At 40.2% G+C, this 20592-nt stretch overlaps 1 protein-coding gene across 1 annotated transcript in view; it reads left to right on the top strand.

Moving 5' to 3' along the window:
• spryd3 (SPRY domain containing 3) overlaps positions 1–20046 on the top strand; it is a 48313-nt gene extending 28267 nt beyond the window's left edge. Inside the window, exons 8-11 of the mRNA XM_063895027.1 lie at positions 6286–6343; positions 13201–13320; positions 14335–14474; positions 16958–20046. Of these exons, the coding sequence (XP_063751097.1) occupies positions 6286–6343; positions 13201–13320; positions 14335–14474; positions 16958–17092 (453 nt within the window). The 3' untranslated portion in view covers positions 17093–20046. The remainder of the gene's footprint in view (positions 1–6285; positions 6344–13200; positions 13321–14334; positions 14475–16957) is intronic.
• The last annotated feature ends 546 nt before the right edge of the window (positions 20047–20592 follow it).

Raw genomic sequence — 20592 nt, 5'->3', positions numbered from 1 at the left:
TCTCACTAAGCGTAAAGCATGCATATGCTTTGAAGCACGTTTTATTTTTCATCCGGTCCACAAAGCTGTTGCCAGGCTGCAGGACAAATACAGGTATAGGCTTAGTTATGGGGTTAAAGGAAGGCAGAGAGTAGATCGGAGTGTGCGGGGTTGAAGGTAGAAAGTCTGGGGGTGTAAACATCAAGGAAACTATTCCGAAAATGAAAAACACAGGAAAAAAAGCAGGAAAACCCTCATGTCCTGAAAAACAAACACAATCCTACAAAAAAAAAGGAAAAAGATCACAGCCCTGAGGGATGAGAGGGAAGTGAAGAGGCAGGTAGGGGAAAAGTTGAACATGGGATTACTCATGGAGAGGTCCTAAAGTCATGAGCAATGAATAGCCATCAGCGTCTGAATCAAACTGATGATTTTCTCAGATCACCCCTGACCCTGGGTGATGACTGTACTGATTTACTCTCTGTGCTGGTACATAAAAAAGCGACACACACCTTAACACACAAACAAGATGTAAAGCTGCTCAGCAGACTGTAATGGCAGCGTTCCTCTGTCCTGGTGTGCCTCTGGATCCGGTCCTGGAAATGGCTATCTTCCTCCTCCTGTGATGCAGCAGTCAAACTGACCTTTATCCAGAGCTGCTCCTGTGAACCTGTTCATTGTAACAGGGTCAGTTTAGGATAATTCAAAGGATCAGATACTGCCAATGAGAAAAAGTGTGATTGTTTTAAAAGAAGATGAGTAGGGCCACATGAATTAGGAGTTGGAATAGTGAGAAAAAAGTGGGACATTTTTAAAAGTAAAAAAAAAGTCAGAAATTTGAAAAAAATGCAGAATTTTTAGGAAAAAGTGATAATTTTGAAAGGTGGGGAAAAAAATGTTCCATATAAAAATAAATTATTACATTAGCTTTTCATTACTTTCTGACATTTTATACCAAACATTCAATCAGGTTAATCATAAAAATAATCAGTACCTTTATTTACAATAGGGCTGTATTTGGCCAAAAAGGATGATTATTCCTTCAAAAATAAAAACGTAGGTTATGAATTTTCAATTATCTTCTGCACATGATGTCCATTACACTGTGTGCTACTGAATTAAAATTCAAGTGACTGCCTCAAAATCAGATCAGTGGGTTATGGAATATCTTAACTGGCCACACGCAGAACATTTCAACGACTATGAATTTAGAGATGAATAACAAATTGGATATAAATCACCGGACACTTCAACTCCAACAAACAATCAAACAGTAATCTATTTAAAGAAAAATAATAACTCAAGTAGTCTGTAGTACATCCTCTGGAAACTCTTCATATGTTTTTTTTGTGAATTTATATCATAAAAACATTCAAATATGCACTAGAATCCATATAAAGTGATCAACTTGCCCAAACACATGCCCAGGCTGTTGTTCACTAATGTCAGACGCCTGCTGTCATCGTGTGAGGAGCTGGAGGTTTCAGCATGATGACACGAGGTTATACAAACAGACCTGCATTAGCTCCTTACACACTCTCTACCCAACCCCTATAGGTGAGGTTGTGTTGGCACGTACAAACACAAACACACCACTTTCCATGCCTCGAAAACAGTACCAGAAACACACTCACACACACACACTCATTCTGCGGAAATACATATTTTTAGACGGTTCTGTGATATGCCAGAGTGATAGCTGCTGTGGATGATGGGTATCTGCTTCCACACGCTGCCCCGCTCGGCCCGCACCTTTCCGCTCATTCAGACTTGTTTACTCTGCCACCGTGTGGAAATGCAGGCTGCTCTGATGACACCGGTGTAGCAGCTGTGGATCTGATACTGCAGGGCTTTTCTCCCACAAGCTGTGGACACAACGCCGGCGTTTGTTGTTCTTAGAAGCAGCTTGCATTTCAATGTTGGCTTCTGCAGGCCAACGGGGGGTAGTGAACATGTTTGGAAAGTTTATAGCAGCAGCTGGTTGACATGGTGCTTCGTCTCTAGAAGGCATTCCATCAGATGTTGATTGAGGAGGAGTGTAGGTGTAATTTAGTGGCGCCACCATTGATTGAAAAACAAAAATCGCAGTATTAACTGTTGTAATATCCACACCACAATATGTTGGAATGTTTCTTTTATCAGCAAAACAATAAGCTCTGTGCTTCACAGAGTTTATGGCTGATAAAAGATATATTGTCTTTGAGAATAGTCCTAGATAAGTCAAATTGTTTCTCGGGTATAAAGTCATCCGCTATGAATTCATTTTGACCCAATGAACCACAATGAATGCTTACTTCTTTGTTTAAAAAAAGGAAAAAGATTGCACATAAATTGGTTTTAGATGAGAGAAGATGTGGGAATATTTTTGATGGTGTGTCCGTTCAAAAATGTGTTGTTTATTGACAGTTAAGGAAGCCCTGTAGTTACTGCTGCTTCACCTGTTGCCCTGCATTGCACACGCAATATTGACGTTGAAATTAGGGCTGCAACAACGAATCGATAAAAACGATCAAAATTGATTACTAAAATAATTGGCAACAAATTCAGTTATCGATTCGTTGGGTCTATGTTGTTACACTCTGTTTGCGGAGCCGGCTACGACACTCGAAAAAAGAAAACATTCGAAAAATGGCGGAGGCGGGGAAAAGCACGGTCCGACCAGAGCCTATCTATCTACGGCTCTGGGTCCGACTAAAATCATCAGCAGCGTGGGAGCACTTCACTGGTTGTTTGCTCAATATTGCATGACAAGTAAGGGAAAATGTGCAGCGAGCCGGTCATTGTTTTGCGGCTTATTACACGGCCAGATACTAAACAAACTACGACTAACTTGGCTTATTTTAACTTATTTAAACCATGCCCATTTATTGACTCAGCTATTTCAAAGTGTTTGCAAATTTGCAGAAAGTAGGTTGGGTTGAGACACTGTGTGCTGTATTTAAGGAGTGAACTAGGACACATAATAGTTTTTAGCAAATCTGAACGTCGCCTACCTTTGGGTTGTTTTGTGTGTTGATTTTGTCAATACAGAAATACAGTTTTCAGAATAAAATAATGGAAAACATTTTTTGGGCGAGTTTTTTGTCAGATTAATCGTAGAAATAATCGACAGATTAATCGATTATCAAAAATAATCGTTAGTTGCAGCCCTGGTTTTATAACTCAAACCATTAAGCTATTTTTCAAGCAGTGGATTTCAAAGATAGGATCAAATGTATTTCTTTATCTTTCTATTTCTTTATTTTTCACTGCATAACCTCAAAGAATATGTTTTCCCATTTGATATTCCATCAGGAGGATTTCTTTGATGTGAAACAAAAAGTGTTCTCTGGTACCATTGGGGGTTGCTTTGGTATAAAGTTCCCCCAAGTTTAAGCTCATAAACCAAAAGTATTGGACTGTTTTGACATGATAATGACTCTATATGACAATCTTTTCAACAGTTGTCTAGACATTTTACTCTGAAACACAAATACGCCAGACTTAAAGTTGTGGGATCAACAAAAGGCAGTCGGCTTCATCTCCTGGGGACCATGAATGTCAGTAAGGTGTATTATTTCAATACAGTTGTCAAGATATTTCAGGACCAAAGTTGCTGACAGTGACATAACTAAGTGAAACTATTTTGCTTTAAAATTATAAGGCTTCTTTTTAAGTGTATAGACAAGGGAGTTCTTCTTGAGTCACCCCCCCCCCCCCCAAGACGCTGTATTTATTTGATGTATGGAGCGCAACCGAGTGTAGGTTTTAAATTTAAAGATGATGAACAATTACCCAAGAAAGCTGCTATGAACACACACATTTAACAGTTGATCCATTCATCAGACACAAGTCTGCGGTTTACATAAAAGCACTATAAATCCAGCCCTTATTTGTTTAGCCGTTCCCAATGTTGTTGTATTTCAGAGCGTTCCTCCAAATCGCTGATCAGATCAGAGTCTGTGGATCATCAATCAGGGAGCGAAAACAGCCAGACGTTCCTGCGCTCCTCGTGGAGATTCAGCCCACATGCCAGTCAGCCGGAGGAATCCTCAGGCTTGTGGTTTAGACGAGGGGGAAGAGGAGCAGACTTGGCGGATCAAGAGGGTTTCAGGCTTGGAGGAGTCGCAGCATTCCTTCATGTCTCTCTGTCTTCCTATGCTGATGTCTCACTCTGTCCCTCTCTCTTTCTTTTCCCTCCATCCATCTCCATTTCCTGTTCCTCCAGCCCCAATGGGGTTGTCAGACAGGATCGCTGATGTTTTCCTGATGTCCTGTCCTCAAATGCTGTACTCATGTCTGCCTGGCCTGACCACGCTGTCTGTCTGCACGGCCCTGATTACTCATTTCTGCACACAGGTGCAAAGCGTAATAATTTCATCGGCCCTTTTTATTTTATGAGAAATGTAGACTGCATCAGTCATCAGTGGATGCTCTTTTATTTGGATAAAAGCTCAATTCCCAGGCTGACTTATGTGTCTTTTGGACGTCATCCTGGTCATACTTTGGATTCTTCCGACATAAAAATGAATGGTGGCCTTTTTTTGTGTGTTAAAAGAAAAGCAGCCTGGAGAATTCATGGAAAAAAAGCAAACAAGAAAAGGATTTATAAGAAGAGGCCCACTTAGAGATGAAAGAGTGTAATGTCATTGCCCTCCTCCTCCTCCTCCTCCTCCTCCTCCTCCTCCTCCTCCTCCTCCTCCTCCTTCCTCTCTTGTTCAGTAATGTGTTTCTAAAGTAATGTAGGTGCAGCCAAGAAGACAGATACAAATCTCTGGTAATTACCCCTTGAGTCATGCTCTGATGTTATCCAAAAGTTTGCCCAGTAGTTATTTCTGTTGGCATGGTGAAACCTGGAGGAAGGCATACGTACTGTACATGCAGACAGATGGAGAGAGAGACAACACATCCTAAGACACTGACCGGTATCCAAAACAGAGCGGCATAGGAATCCTCACACCTGTCGGCATGTGAGCACTAGTTACATGATTTAAAACCGCACTGGTATTAACACATTGAACATGATATTTGTATTGTGTGTCTCTACATGTCTCCTTGCTTTAATGTTCAAACAGCTCTTTATTTTTCTCATCCTGCCTGTGCTGCAGCTCCTCTTTTCACCCTCTGTGTGAAACCAGATCCCAGTCTGCTCTGATTGGTTAGCTGGCCGGCTCTGTTGTGATTGGTCAACCGCTTCGAGATGTCCTGCCAATTAGCCTATCACGTGCAATGTGTTGGAGCGCTAGCTAATAGAAGCGCCAGTGTTACATGGTGATGTCACTATGTTCAGGAAGTAAACAAAGGAGTCCGTATGAGCAGGGGGAGTATGTGGCAGAGAATCTTTGGAATTGTAGCCTTTGCAGACCCTTTACATGCACAAAAACCTACATGAAGCACAATAGGGTTTCTTTAGAAGCAGCGGCTACCTACTCTGTAATCTAGAGTTGATTGACAGTGTCCTGACATCACCAGAACAGAAAGTAATGTTTATGTAAGGAAGTTATCGACAGGCTATCAACATGTGTTGAAGCAATGAAGCACCACAGACAAGGTGAAGATGGGCGATCACAGCGCATTACACTTCTTCTCGTTTCGAAAACAAATGACACAACTTCAAAAATCATCACCCCCCTCCGTCCCTCAGGGAACAAAAACAACATAATCGCATAGGAAACAAAGAAATCATTTAGAAAAACCATCAACCACTAAATGGGTGTAGTGAGTTTAAGGCTTTTTTGTTTGCCAATTTGAATCTGAAGCTCCGAATATGAACTACCCCAGGTTCTGTAAGGTCTGCATCCCGTTAGAAGAGAGCCACCCATCGTAACATACTGTAATAAACTGGACGTACCCTGCTAACCCGTCGTAATACAGCTCTGATGTTGACTGCTTTGAAAAAAGTGATTTATAAATGCCGTAACTTTAACATTGAATGTTTTTTTCCACAACCTCACCAATACAACCAATGTGTTTATGACTAATCTTACACAAGATGTTCTTTATAGATCAAGCCTTTTGCTCTCAAAGTGCAGCATATTGATGCATTTTACTTGTACAAAATGTTCTTTCAAATGCACGATGTTTCCAAAGCGAACAAGTAGTTACGTCAAATAATTGGGTGCTCAAATCGGACCAAAAATAATAGCGATTATGATATTTGCCATAACCCAGCAGCCCTATTATGTGGTTGGGTTTGATTAGTTTTTCCTCTCTGGTTGTAATTTTGATTTGAATAAAATCTGTTCATTCTCATGGCACATTAGGAGAAAAATGTGTAACTGTGACTGTGGAAGTGTGTGTTTGTGACCTGTGTGTCTTTCTGTGCAGGACTATCCCAGGAACAGACACCCGGGATGGAGCCGAGGGTCGGTGGCGTATCATGCTGGTGAGATATCAAACCCTTTCCCTGTCTTTCTTCTTTTTCTAAGAAAGAAAGTTGTGTGGAATTCCCCCTGTAGTGTTGTTCGGATGAAATAAATAAATCGGATTCCTCTGAAAAGCATCCATCTGCTGCTTTTTAGATGCAAACATCACAGGGCACCGTCTCCGCTGGATGTTAAAGGTGCCGAGCAAAAACAGAGATCAAGGCAGGCAGATTTAAAAGCACAGCAAGCTGATAAAACACACGGTGACAGCATCAGAAAGACCAGAAGGATCTTATCTCCATCTCTCTCTGTGGAAGTTTAGTCATGTAAATATCAGTAGCAATGAACCAAAAACAAACAAGACAGAAAAGCGTATCTTCCTGTGCTTCCATGTTCAGTCCTGGTTGTTTTTGACGACAGGCCTGCGGACGTTATCTGTACAGGCATCTGCATAAGACCCCCACAGATCCCATTTCTGTCCTCAGCACCCCCCACTATCACCGCTGAGAGATTAGCCATCATGCTGCTGCCGTGATATGAGATTAGCAGCAACCAGGTAGGTGTTTGTTATTACATCGTACAAGCTACAGTAGGTAACCGGCTTTTTATCTCCTATCCACTGTCACATTCACGATCTTCTTATTCCTTGTGAGACCAGAGCTGGTTTTATCAGCATTGTTTTGGTCTGAAGCATCCCATTGTTGTTCTCTCACACAGGGGATTCCAGGCGATTCACACGCCAATTATGTCACTTTCTGTTTTACGGTTTTCCAGCAGGAAATTATTATTTACGATTCTTATTTTTAGAGAAAGGTTTAAACATTTCCCCATACTTTCAAATCAGCTTCCAAAGCACATTTTTTTTGCAAATTCCAATTATACTTAAATGTATTTATTTAAAAGTCCTAAATCACAATCGGAATCAAGTAGGTTCATACGTACAAGGAATTTGCTTTACTGTTTAATTATGCGTACGTAAACTCAGTAAGTGGAATTAAGTTGTAAAAAAAATGAGCAAATATCAAACTTTTTGCAAAAAAAATAATAATTCAAAACCTTAAAAAAAAGTTTACAAGAAATCTAAATAATCTGAGAGATCCTGGAATAAGAATAGGAGAAGAATAAAGGAAAATAGGTACAGTATATCAGATTTAAAAGAGGATAAGCTATGCAGAAATTACTTAAATATGTGCATTATCAGAATTTTAAAGTGGAAGGGCTACACAGTTTTTAAAAAAGAAAGGTGCTTAAGATATTTATATATAATGAAGTAAGTACAATAAGAACACGACAGTCAGTAGTACATCAGAATTTAGAAGTGGAAGAGTAGTGCAGTTTGAATACTTTAACACAAGTAAATAAAGTTTTCCAAGAAAGACAAATCCCCCAAATTACTACAGGACTAATGAGTTGAAGAATCTGACAAGTGACTTAATATGTGCAGTACATCAACATTAGCAGTGGTTGAGCTGAGCACTTTTAAAGAGGTAGCATTATACAGTAATGTGTAAACTGCTCTCAGGAATGTGCGAGGTTTACAGTTTGAGGAATGGCTCAAAGAAGTCACAAGATGAAATCCCCGTATCCCTTTGCAGATTCCATTTATACTTAGGGTGTATTAATAATAATAACAGTTGATGCTGCGCGTCGTACCGTGGTCTGCGGACGATATCTCATCGCTGAGTGACTGACGGGGCCGCTCGGTCCCAGAGGTCCAGCGCTGCGGTCAGCCTGGTTTGGCTGCTGTGCGTCGGAGGCCGCAGTAATCTGCACGCCCCAGCACAGCTCCCATTAATCTTATTTGTTAGAGACTTAAATGATGTATGTGGCTTCCCGCGCAGTGCGTATGAGGTTTGCCTTCCCATGCTTGGGTTAAGGTGCAGGCCGTGATCCAGCTACTTAAAGTCAACAGCCAGGGCCTCTTCTTCACGTCTCCCCTCGCTCCTCCGTGCTGATTTTCACCGAGCAGCTCAGGGACCTCAAGAATTGCACGCAGACGCTCTTTGGCACATTGACAAAAACTTAATGTATACACAGAATTGTATGCACTGGGTCATATAACCGCAGCAGAAATTGCTTAAAGAGGGAATTACTTTCTTGCCCTGGTTGTCATGCTCTTTGCGAGCCAAGAATGCAGTGAAGAGGTGTTTCTGAGACACGGTCACCTGTGTTTATTAACTATTATCAGCGGGTTTTGCATTTCACCTCAGTACCTAGTGGGGAACATGCCAGGATATTCTGTGCTGGACTTAGTTTGAACTCATTGTTTTATTTTTATCAAACCACACGCTGGTCCTTAGGGCTCCGTGTGTGTTTGTAATGTTTTTACCACCAGCTTTAAAGAAAAACAGTGGCTGTAGAAAGATGTATGTAAGCTATATTATGCAGCCTGGAGGCGAATACACATTTTATAATGATTCAATGTAACATTCCTTCTTTTCTTATTATACTCTGCATGTACAGTATGGCTACTTAGCTCTATTTCTGTCGCTCCTGATTTATGGTGCGTTGTAATGGGCACGCGACCAGTGTTGACCTGGATCACATGTGATGTGTGTTATTGACTTTAAAGGTTGTGATTTTGCTCCAGATATATTCCAGTTATATACACAAAAGCCTGCCAACCATATCGCTGCTCCTTTGTATAGTTTGAGAGTTCTTTGGCCTGAGCTGGTGTTACCGCGTGTGTTTTTGTTGGGCTCCGGCCCGGCGTGGACCTTCATCCTGTGCGTTGGCTCCGCTTGTCTCCGCAAGTTAATGGGGCATGGGGCTCTGCGGGCCCCTGTGGACCCTATCAGGAGCAACCAGCCATCCAACCAGTGAGTGCTCCTCAGCAAGCCTCATTAACCCTGTCACCCCCTCCAAACCCTGCATCAGTGAGTTACACGTGCTTGGACTCAACACCCGCAGTTAAAGGCTGTGCTCCACCACCACCACAACAACCCTCCATCACTCAGGAGCAGGCCAGCCTCACATAAAGGGGCTCAGTCTAACTTCTGTGACGGGTCTAATCTGATTCCAGCTCAGGTTCTGCAAAAACAATTATTCAACACCAACATGTTTTGTTGGGGGGGTTATATTACCTTCTTACCCAATGGGATAGAAATGGATTTGGATGATAAAGTCTCTTTTAACATTAAGATACAAAAAGACAAGGTACATTAGGCATGAAAATCTGAAATGTACCCAGATCATATGCCCATACTGCGGGGGTCACCGCACATCTAAGGTAACTACAGTATATCATGGCCACGTCCCATTGTCTTGCACAGTTAACGAAAGTGGAAAGAAATATGTGTGTCGGCGCCCACTGAATTGGATCCACTCCAGAACGTATTAGGTTATTCCTGCCATAGGCCCCATTTACGAAGTATTTCTGTTGTTGACTGAGTTTTTGGGTTTTTTACAATGAAGGAAAAATCTATAGGCGATGGATTACACTTGAGACCTATGTACGATAACTCTAAGTAATTTGCAGCACGTTAAAGAACTAGGAACTGGAGACCTTGGACCGTTTCGCCTCGCCTCCAGGAGCAGCAGCACCACTACTGCAGAAGAAGCACATGTTGCTCCACGGATTGGGAAATTAAAGTCTTGCTAATTCTTTTCTGATTACGTTTCGTGGGAGAAATATATCCCTCACTGAACATGTGTACGTCGTCTCTATACAATCAGTTTCGTGGTCAACCGCCGTTTTTACAGACCAACTGGGAGCTAAAACTAAAACATTTTTTTTATTGATGATCAATTTACTTTTCTTTAAATGTCAACAGAATCCAGGAAACAGATTTCAGATTGTTACCAAAAGACGATGAAAAGCAGCAGGAAACATGGTCAGCTATCGTAAAACCACCATAAAGCCTGGATCTAAAACAAAAGACTGAAACTTTACCATAGCTTGTACTGCCTCCTAACACTGCACTCTTTTCCCAGCGATGAAGGTCTAACCAGAGTTTTTTCAACCTTTAATAATGTATATACACGCTTAGGACATGCTGGTCCAATAATCGGACGTAAATTGTACAAAATCTATCAACAGCTCAACGCTTTTTGATAAACTCCAGTGGCAGCTGCAAAGGGAATTTATATTAAATTCTTAGGAACATGTGGGTGAAATCATGAAAGAATTTGTTTTTAATTTGTCATTGTTGTCCCATGGCAAGAAAGATCGGTCTTTTCCAGACTCACAAGAAGAAGTCTGGTTTTACTTTTCTCAGCTGGTCTCGGCCCTCTCCAGACTCTGAACTCGGCTCCAGTTTTCACCTCCTGGTTGCTGCTGGGATCAGTCTCACATCCAGCACCTGTTGGCGGCCGGACTAGCTTACAGTGTTAGCTTTACCAACAACTTCCTCAGCTTATGAGCCTGACTTTCGCATTAACACCATCACAGGTGTTCTGCTCCATCAACAGCCTCTGAGCCAAACCTTGGTCAACACCTCTGCGCTAATTTTAAACACTCAGGTTTCCAACACAAAGTTTGAACACAGCCAAGCGCTTATTTGACCTGGCTTCCTGTAATTCAATTTCCAACCACTAACAAGAACCAAAGCAAACTGGAGAAAAGCAACAGATCATGTTATTTTCTGCTTGAAGATGAAGACAGCGGCAGTAGCCAAATTCTTAAGATTTATTTTGGGAAACATATGGTCGCTGTTTTAAGAATTGGACCATGTAAGAGTGTTGACTGGCACTACAAGTTGGCAGTTCAATTCCTGGGCACTGATAATGGGTGTGTGGAGGAGAAACTCTGTCTGAAGGGAGTTTTATCCTTTGTAGACCATTTACATGCACATAGACCTATACAACACACTACAGGAAAGGGTAAACCCCAAAAAGAAGGGTTATTTGTAAATGCAGAAAACCAAATTTCACTTTTATATTGTTTGTCAACTTTGGACCAACAAATCAATCCAGCTCCTATTTGTTTCAGCCTTCATAATTCCCAAGTAATGAAAGACGCACACAAAAAAGAAACTATGATAGTTACAACAATCCTATAATTGTTCAGGTAGTTGAGTTGAATCCTGGAATATAAAAGTGCGTCAGATTTTTAAACCTCCAGCGAACATCCCTTTGAACTACTTGACGCTCCGCCAGGCTTCTCCTTCCTTTCCTGTCCCAGTGAACCAAGTCCATCCTTAGGCCCAAACCTGGACTCCTACCCCCCGACTCAGGTCCAGCTCCGGCCCCTTGTCACTCTCCAAAGACGCCCTGTCCGGCTATTTTTAGCAGCGCTGCGCCTGTGCCGGCGTGGCTCCACGGTTTGCCTAGAGTGTGGTGTTGTGACAAGGGCCCGCATGGGAGCCGTAATGATACAGTGTCTCCGTCTCCCTGCCGGTGCTCAGATAGAGATTGTTTAAACAGTATCCTGAGCCGGGGACGGGTCCCATGACAACTCCATAAATATTTACCAGCAGCAGCCGCGGCGCTTCGCTTGGGGAGAGCTCGTCTGCAGGCTACCTCCACAATGTTTTTCTTTTGCCCGTTTTTTTCCATTGTTGTCTGTCGCAACTGTAATATGTGTTGATTTGATGATTTCCTTTGGTTGTTTTTAAGTTTCTTTTTGTTTTTACGACCGCTGCTTTCACCTTCTTTGCACATTATGATCCGACAGGAATATCAGGATGTCCTGTATGTTAGCACTGTATGTACACATCTCGCACGCTGTGGTAAACGCATTACAAGACGCAGCAAAGCCCACGTAAAGTTAGGTTCAGCATCGGGACACATGGACAGAGATGACCTTACACAGGGCGTCTGATTTCAAGGCTTTTTCAGAGTTTTCAAGACTTCTGCCGTTTCCCAATAAGAAGGCCTTAAAAGATAAGTCTTACATTTTATTTCCAAAAGACTTAAATACATTTTGTTGTCAGCAGTAGGCGGTAATGTTGGTTTTCAAATGTCAGCGGTCTAATTAGAGTTTGTCAGGAGATATTTGTTATTTCAAACGCCTGCAAACTAAAGTTCAGTGGGGGGGTTTATCTTTCAAACAGCTCCATCAGACCTGTAGCATCAATACTACAGCAGCAGCTAGGCAGGTGAGGAATTCAGCAAAAAACATACATTTTATAATAATATGATTCAATAAAACTGTCGGATTGAGTCTGAAATATTTAAGACAAGATGCAAATACATCATCCTTTCATCCATTTTCTATCAGTTAGATGCTCAGGCTGCATTCATTTTATCCAATAAATAATCATATATTTCGTTTTTCCATTTTACTTCCTAATAGTAGTCTTAATATGATTTGGTTACTGGTCACTATTGTTGTATTTTATCAAATGTTTGTTGTGCAACATTATAACAGATTAACTAATTTGTCAACAAGGCAGCAAATGCTCTGTGAGGCTTGAACCGGGAAATGTTGTAACTTGAGAAATTGCAAATGATTTTCAAAAGAGTTTCTTGATTATTTTCTTGAAATTGACTATTTTGTTCTGCAGTTCTTTTAAATTCTTAGACATCTTGATTTAATAAAACTACAGATGTGGTAAAGTAGTGTAGTCAAATAACAATTCATTGCATTGTATATAATGTTACTTGTTCCTGCAATAACTGGGACAAAAAGTAGGATTTTCATTGCCAACATCGACACTGTAATGCCCGACAACAAAGCCTTTGAATCTTTGCAAGGGATTACTAAAAAGATGGATAGGTACTTCCTTGGGTAATTATTTTGTTGCAGCAGCAAAATGAACAGGCATTCAAATCTTAAAAACGTTAAAGGTGGAAGAAAGTTAACTAAAGTAACAATAAAAGGCAAGTCTTTGTACTTATCTACAGTATTAAGGACATGAACCACAAGAATGCTCAATATAAAATGAAACAGCTGTGGACTGTCACTAAAATGTAACGTTTCTTTCTCCCCTGACAGATGACGGCAAGATCTTCCACGGCAGCGGGGTCGGAGACGCTTTCGGTCCTCGCTGCTTTAAAGGTGACATTATGGGCTGTGGCATCATGTTCCCACGAGACTACATCCTGGACGGAGAAGGTGAGGGCAGAGGGTTTAGGTGCTGCGATTAAACTGTCACTCATTACAATCGGCCGTGGGAGGTTTCGCTCTTTAAATTGCTTACTGTGGTTTCGAGTAAGACAACATTCGGTCTTAAAGGAGTCTTAATGGTATTGCATTAGGGAAAGAAACTGGATGCAAACCAAGATCCCCCGCACAGAAAACAGAACAAGCACTTAACCGGGAAATATTCATCCACCCACCGCTTTCCATGTAAGGCTCATCTAGGCTTTCCTGCTCGAACCACCAGTCCGGTAATAACAATTCAGAGAGCAACTAATGTCATCTTACTTTATGAAGACAAAACATCTCATTTAGCTGATGCTTTTTATTCAAAGCGACTTTTAAAATCAACCACGATGATGCAAAAATAGAACAGCAAGAATCCTGTAAGTACATTAGCTTCAAATAAGTCAAACTTTTTAACGTCGATGAGTCTACAGAGTTTGATTATAATACATTTTGACGGTTAAGGTGCAGTTAAACAGGTACAGTCTGCTATGGGACACATGCAGACTTAATGACTGCACAATTAATTGAAATTGGATCAAAATCCCAATATGGACTAGTGCAAGAAATCGCAGTAGCTCCAATATTTGGTAAGACAAAACCATGTAAATTAAGTAATAACAAGCCAGAGAGAAGTCCCGGCCTGCAAATGGTATTTTAGGGCCTTAATAAAAACCCTAGTTTGGGACAGATCCTTTTTTTTTTTAAATCACATTTGAATATGTTTTCTAATGCTAATGCTTAAAAATGTTTCAAAAAGATAATTCCCTCAACAACGCCAAGCATATCCCAATTGCGTTATCACTTTGAATAATCACCATTGGGTCTTTTTCCCAGTTGTGCAGCCCTAACAGAATGTCGTTTTGTTATTATTTAGCTGTCTTACTTTTCTTTTTGAAGTTTCCTTTCCTATTTTTTTTTTTTATTCTAAACTCTGCTGTGATCTGTAGCCATTTTCCCCACTGAGCTCTGTGCTGTCCTCAGGTGACGTGGACGACTGGGATCGGCTGGAGGTCCGTCCGGCTCGGGCAGGAGTCCAGAACGTTCTGTACCTCGATGACGAAGAGGAGGAAGAGGAAGACGGGGAAGAGGTAGAGCAGGGACAGGAGGGCAGGAAGGTCACGGTGAGGGAAAAAAAACACCACACAGCTGTGCTAACCATTGTTGAACATACATAAACTTTGAATGTTATAGATTCCTCAGCGTTTTATGATTTCAAACAGGAAGTAGTATAAACCCGCAGTCACGTAGGTTCATGTGGCCACTAGGGGGCAGCATAACAAGCTGTAAATCTAAAACAGGAAGCTGTTTATTGCCGAGCAGGTTTTCTCGTACAAGGATTTCTGTGTGGGGTGCATAACACAACCATGCAAAATGAAATAAAAAATAATAGCAAAAAAGTAGAATAAAAATTGGAAAAATACTACAAAATAATGTACTATATACCTGCTAGTTGAAATAAAATATAAATATGTAACATATTCATTAAATTTAAATTGAAGAGCTTTAAATTGATAACACTAACTTTACATTTTTGTTTTGTTGTCTTGAAAAGTTCAGTATTCACACCTTTAGCTGTGAAAGAGTCTCTCTTAATCAAGACTAAAGATACCTCAAAAATATGACATTTTGTCCATCAATAAAATTCCCACAAAGAAAACCAATCGTTAAATATGAAAACCACATTAGGCTTTTTTACTGTCATATCATTTCTGCTCAAACTCTTAAAATACACCATTATTTTCCCACCAAACAATGCATAGACTCTTTGAATACAACAAAATCTGCATTTCTCTAAGTCATCGCTAACCAACACTTAATGTTATTCATTAAAGTGTTTTAATGTCATTAATGTTTTGCTTGTTAACTGGAACATGGTGTCCTCAGTTTGCAACAGAGTCATATCCCTCATATAAATAGTCTACGGTCTAAATAGATCAAGACTCTATTCAACATATTGTATATTATTGTTGATGTTTAAAGTGTTTTTCACAACACAAGCTCAGTGTTTTTGCATCACAGAGATAACTTTTAATTTCTGGAGCAACACTCCTGTTCGCTGTTTGTTAATATTCCAATCTACCCCTAGCTGTTACAACCTTCCAGGAAACCTCTCTACTCTCTAATCGCTGACTGCTTCACGCTCCAGCTGTTGTTTGTTTGTTATTGTTTTAAATTCTGCGGTTTCCACTTTGTCTCGACTCACCCACACAGTTGTGCAAGTCAAAGCCAGAGGGGAGCGGGTGAGTGAGTGCATGCTGTAATAAAACTATAACAGGGTGAGAATGAAATAAAACAGGCTTCGTCCATACTTATTCAGTGTGACAGATTACTCTCAATGCATTGCTGCACGGTGGGGGGGGGGGGGGGGGTGATCAAACTAATGAAGCATGTTGCAGTTCACCCTTCATCTGTGAGTCAATAGCAGTTAAGCCTTTTCTCTTTCGCGAGTGGGTGGTACAGTAAATGTTTGATAAGTGACTCCACAGCGCTCCGCGCGCTGAAAAGCTTGTTGATGTTCTTTTGAACAGCTGGATAATGTTTGATCACTCTCTTTTAGTAGAGACATGTTCTGTAAACATTGACTTTCTTCCTCCTAAAGAATACAGACATTACACTGCCACTTATTTGTTTCACAATATTTCCTCATTGCACATAATTCCGCTTACACCGGCACATTGGTGCTCTCAAGGGAAGTCTATCATCAGTCATCATCAAAAGGCATTTAATGAGTAATTATTCCAGAGCTCCATCAGCGGATTATTGGATTACATTTTATTTTTCATTAACAATATAGCAGCTTTGCATTTCGTTTATTAGAAAAATGCAAAATACAGAACAATAAAAACATATTGTACAAAAAACACTCACAGTACTAATAAAGTAAATCACATCCAAAACATTAATAATAATAATCATAATCATAATATAGATAAGTCAGTACAGATAAAATAATGATTACATGATTCACCAATAAGAATAAACTATATATAAACATATTTTCGACTTTTATTATTTTATTTTCCTTTTTCTTCAACAAATAGCAGATTTTCAAGCCGTTTCGAAGCAGAGTACAAAAATAGAGAGTTGAGCGTGTATTTGTTTATAACCCACCCACAAAAAGAAATCTAAAATGTACAAAACAAAACAAACATATTAGTTTTAATGAAATTTTAAAAAAGTCAAATAGAGAGTAGAATTATCACATTACAAATCATAAGAAATGTATTTTAAAACAATGATCTAAATAATAGGTAGTAGTAGGTTAGACTGCTTAAACATGTTCTAACTTATTCTGTATATTTTTATATTGTGTGCTCTGTGGATATATGTCTTTCTATCTTTCTATTGATATACGTGTACATTTACTGTTGTTTTTACATGCTACTGTAACAAAAATAAACTATTTGGGATCAATAAAGTACATCTACTCATAATAATAATAATAATAATAATAATAATAATAATAATAATAATAATAATAATAATAATAATAATAAATGAATAACAGAGCATTCAAAATCATTTTAAACAAAAAAATAATAGATGTATGTGTTTTTGGATCAGTGTGTTTTTAACTCGCTGTCGCCCCCCTGTGGTGCTGCAGGTGTTCTTCACCAGGAACGGGAAGCTGATGGGCCGCAGGGAGATGAGGGTTCCTCCCGGGGGTTTGTTCCCCACCGTGGGGATGCTGAGCAGCGGGGAGAAGGTCAAGGTGGACCTGCACCCCCTCAGCGGATGAGCTGAGCCACACTGGACGCTGTGATGCTTTGCAAACAGCTGGCTGCACTGCAGAGCTCACACACGGTAGCTTAGCATGCTGCGAACACTGAAAACACACCGGCACTGTCTCTGCTTTTATTTATAACACCTGTTCATTGCCTCATCAAAGAAACACAGCCGGACCATACACCTGGTTGTACAGTAGCAGAGAACTCAAACATAAGCTGTGTAGGTTACAGCATGCTGCACCTGAAAGAAAATATATATATTTAACGATTTATTCTATGCAATCTGTACTGCTATCTCCCTCACGTCTAACCTCCCTCTGCATGCAGTGTGTCCGAACACTGAGCTGTTAAATCCCTCTCATGAGCTCTGTTTATTTCCTTTGTCACGACCCAAAGCAAAGCAGAGCCAGGCCAACAGTTGTGCCGAGTCAGAGCTCAGTTTCAGGGAATAGACTATCCCCTCTCTCCCCCTTTCTCTTTCTCTTTCTCCACCTCTCTCTCTCTGGGTGAGGCTGCCCTCCTGTGAGCGTTCAGGGACCTGCTGCCTCCCGATGCTTTGCTGGAAGTGAAACCTAGGATCTGTTGCAATATTTCACAAATGCATCAACGCACATTTTATATGAGCTGACTGTAGGAGGATCATTGCAGGTTTCACATTAAGATGCTGTTACCGGTTTCTAATTGAACAAGGACTACATTTAAAAAAAAACAACATGTCAGGTATGTTTTCCTCAAGGGCATCTGCAGAATACACATTTAAATCTTTTACGCAAAAAAGTTCAGGGAATGTGTTTTGTTTTTGCACTTCGGGGAGGCTGAGGACACGTTTAAGTCACACAGTGAGTAGACAAAACTGGAACAACTCTTACATACATTGCAGTCTGATGCAACCCTGCAATCATCAGCCATAAAATATATCCCTACGGTTAATTTAGCTTTAGAATCATTAAATATAATCAGCTCTGGCTGTCGGATTGCATCATACTGTAATGTGATATTTTGTATTTTAACATTTGTCCTCAGTGCATGCAAAGGATTATTTCCTGTCTCACTTTTCCTCTTCCCTTTTTCTAACCATAAAGTTATACTAATATATTACTGTTAAGTTTACAAGAAAAGATCCTCCCAAATGAATTTCTTGCTTTAGTAGTCAGAAGATGATTTCCCGTGTGTAATGACATTATATGATGAAGAATTAACGGCTGGATGATTTTCTTGTTGTGGATGAAGATGATTTGTGGTTACTGCATGTTTGTGTTTGTGTGTCTGCACATCATCAACAGCACCAGAGGTTTGTAAACACAAAGACAGATCACATCAGAGACTCTGTTTTTATGCTGAATCACTTTAAGCTGTGTTAGATCACTATGGTAACCCATGCTCAAGCATAGGGCTGCCACAATCATTTTCATTATTTAATGTTCAGTTTAAACATTTTCTTGATTGTTTAGTCTATAAAATGTCATGTGGAAAATACCGACCCTATTTAGAAAGGCCTTACTCATAATTATAGATCTGAGAAATGAATCAATAAGTATTTTGACAAAAATAAATGTAAAAATCTTTGGGTTTTGCACTTTTGTTGAAACACAACTTAAATATTTCAACTCACTTTGGTGCATATTCACAGATTACATGATTAAAATGTGTGCAGTTTACCTGGAGATACTTAATTTAAATGTTATTATAGCACTCTTCTCCCCGTAAAACCTTCAGACTACATTTCCCAGAATGCAACTCGACCAACACCAAAGCCTCGAGCAATACTTTTTTCTGCGTCACACGACTCCTATCGGCTTCGTTCAACCTACAGTTTAGCGACAATTCGTCATTGCAGATGTAAACAAACATTAACTGTGAATGAGTTACTTTCAGGTTTTATTTTAAATGATTAAATACTTAAATTAAATCGGTTTACCACACCATGGCCTATATGTGAGCTCCCGTGTTCGGGGTGTGTTTACGGTCGGTTATGTCCAGTAAACTTGCATTTTAAACTCAGAAAAGTTTTCTAACCTAGTCTACACCCAGGACTATCTCATGTACACATAATCCACGTACTAGACAAATAAAACAGTTCTTACTTTGACGCCACACTCGGTTTAATAAATGAATTGCAGTTTTTGTCACAGCCACAGATTTATTTTGATTTCAAACGTAAAGCTAGCCCCAAACCAACCAACTACTAGCAAAAGGGGTACATTTCAACCTTGTATTTAACACGTTAGTCCTCTCAAATACCTGAAAACAGACTCAATCTTGTTGAATAATTCACTCATAAATAGATAAGCAAAAAACGGCTATTCTGCTAGACTGGGTTGAACTGGATTTGTGATACAGACCTCAGCAATCTGTGCACGTGAATGAGAAATACTGTAGTATGTTGTATTATGTCAGTGAGCTGGTTTCCACACACATTACCAGAATTATAAACATTATATTGTATAATCCTAATCTATAAAACCTTTCCCACATCTGTGTTTGTCCATCATAACATCAGCAGCCCTAAACTACATTCCTGTAAAGATGCAAACGGCAGGTTTCTGTCTTGTTTCAGCTTTCTGCAGCCAGTGATGCTAGGAAAAAACGATGTAAAATCACTAAACAGGGTTAACTATTAAATCACATAACTGCTGGAGACTGTTTTATGTTCAGATGTTGTCATGTATCTTGTTTTGGAGCCATCGATGATGTGAAGAAAAACGTTGTTCTCCTTCTGCAAGGTTGAATAGAGACTTAAATGCTAATTATGCTAGACAGTGCAAAGACATTAATGAGACACTTCAGGGTATTAAAGTCACTTATTGTTTACTCAGTTTACAAAGTTTCACGGTTCAACCAAATTCTTTAAATCTGGTTGTAGCGTCTCTTTACTTGTGTGATCATGTCTCGCCTCGTTGACTTGCACTATACAGACCTTGTTCCTTTTCATGTTTGATCATCAATAAAGGTTTACGTAATGCAATGAGTTTTATCTACTTTTTTTTAAATCAAGTATCTGTTAAACATGGCAATGTGTCAAGTTCAGTTAATTTCTTCACTGTCTCAAGATAGGCACTTCACTACATCTGTGATTGAACGCCTCAGCACTGATTGAGTCTTCAGTTCAGCCAATTATAACATTGAATTTATTCAAGTCATCCAAGTGGGATCAAGATGTCCTGCAAGAAATACGTGGTAAGTTCAGTGTGTTCCTACTTCATTGAGTTAAAAGTCAGAATGATTTAAGAAATGAGCACTGGCGTAACACAAGCACTTGGGGCCCCCCTGCAGGTACTTAGACTGGGGCCCCCCACCGCCAAGTGGGGGGCCCCAGTAAAAAGACACTACATTGTAGTGTCTTTCAAAATTGCGGCCGGCCGCGGCCGCTCTAGTAGAAATCTAACATGCTGTCGGCGGCCGCTTTGGGGTATAGAGGTAGGGGGCCCGTTCTCATATGAGGGGGGCCGGGGCCCCCCCGCCTCGCGGGGGCTGCGGGGGTATACTTTACGCCAGTGGAAATGAGGTACAC

Source organism: Eleginops maclovinus, chromosome 1, assembly GCF_036324505.1.
Source record: "Eleginops maclovinus isolate JMC-PN-2008 ecotype Puerto Natales chromosome 1, JC_Emac_rtc_rv5, whole genome shotgun sequence".
NCBI classification, from domain to species: domain Eukaryota; kingdom Metazoa; phylum Chordata; class Actinopteri; order Perciformes; family Eleginopidae; genus Eleginops; species Eleginops maclovinus.
This window is presented reverse-complemented; position numbering and strand designations above follow the sequence as displayed.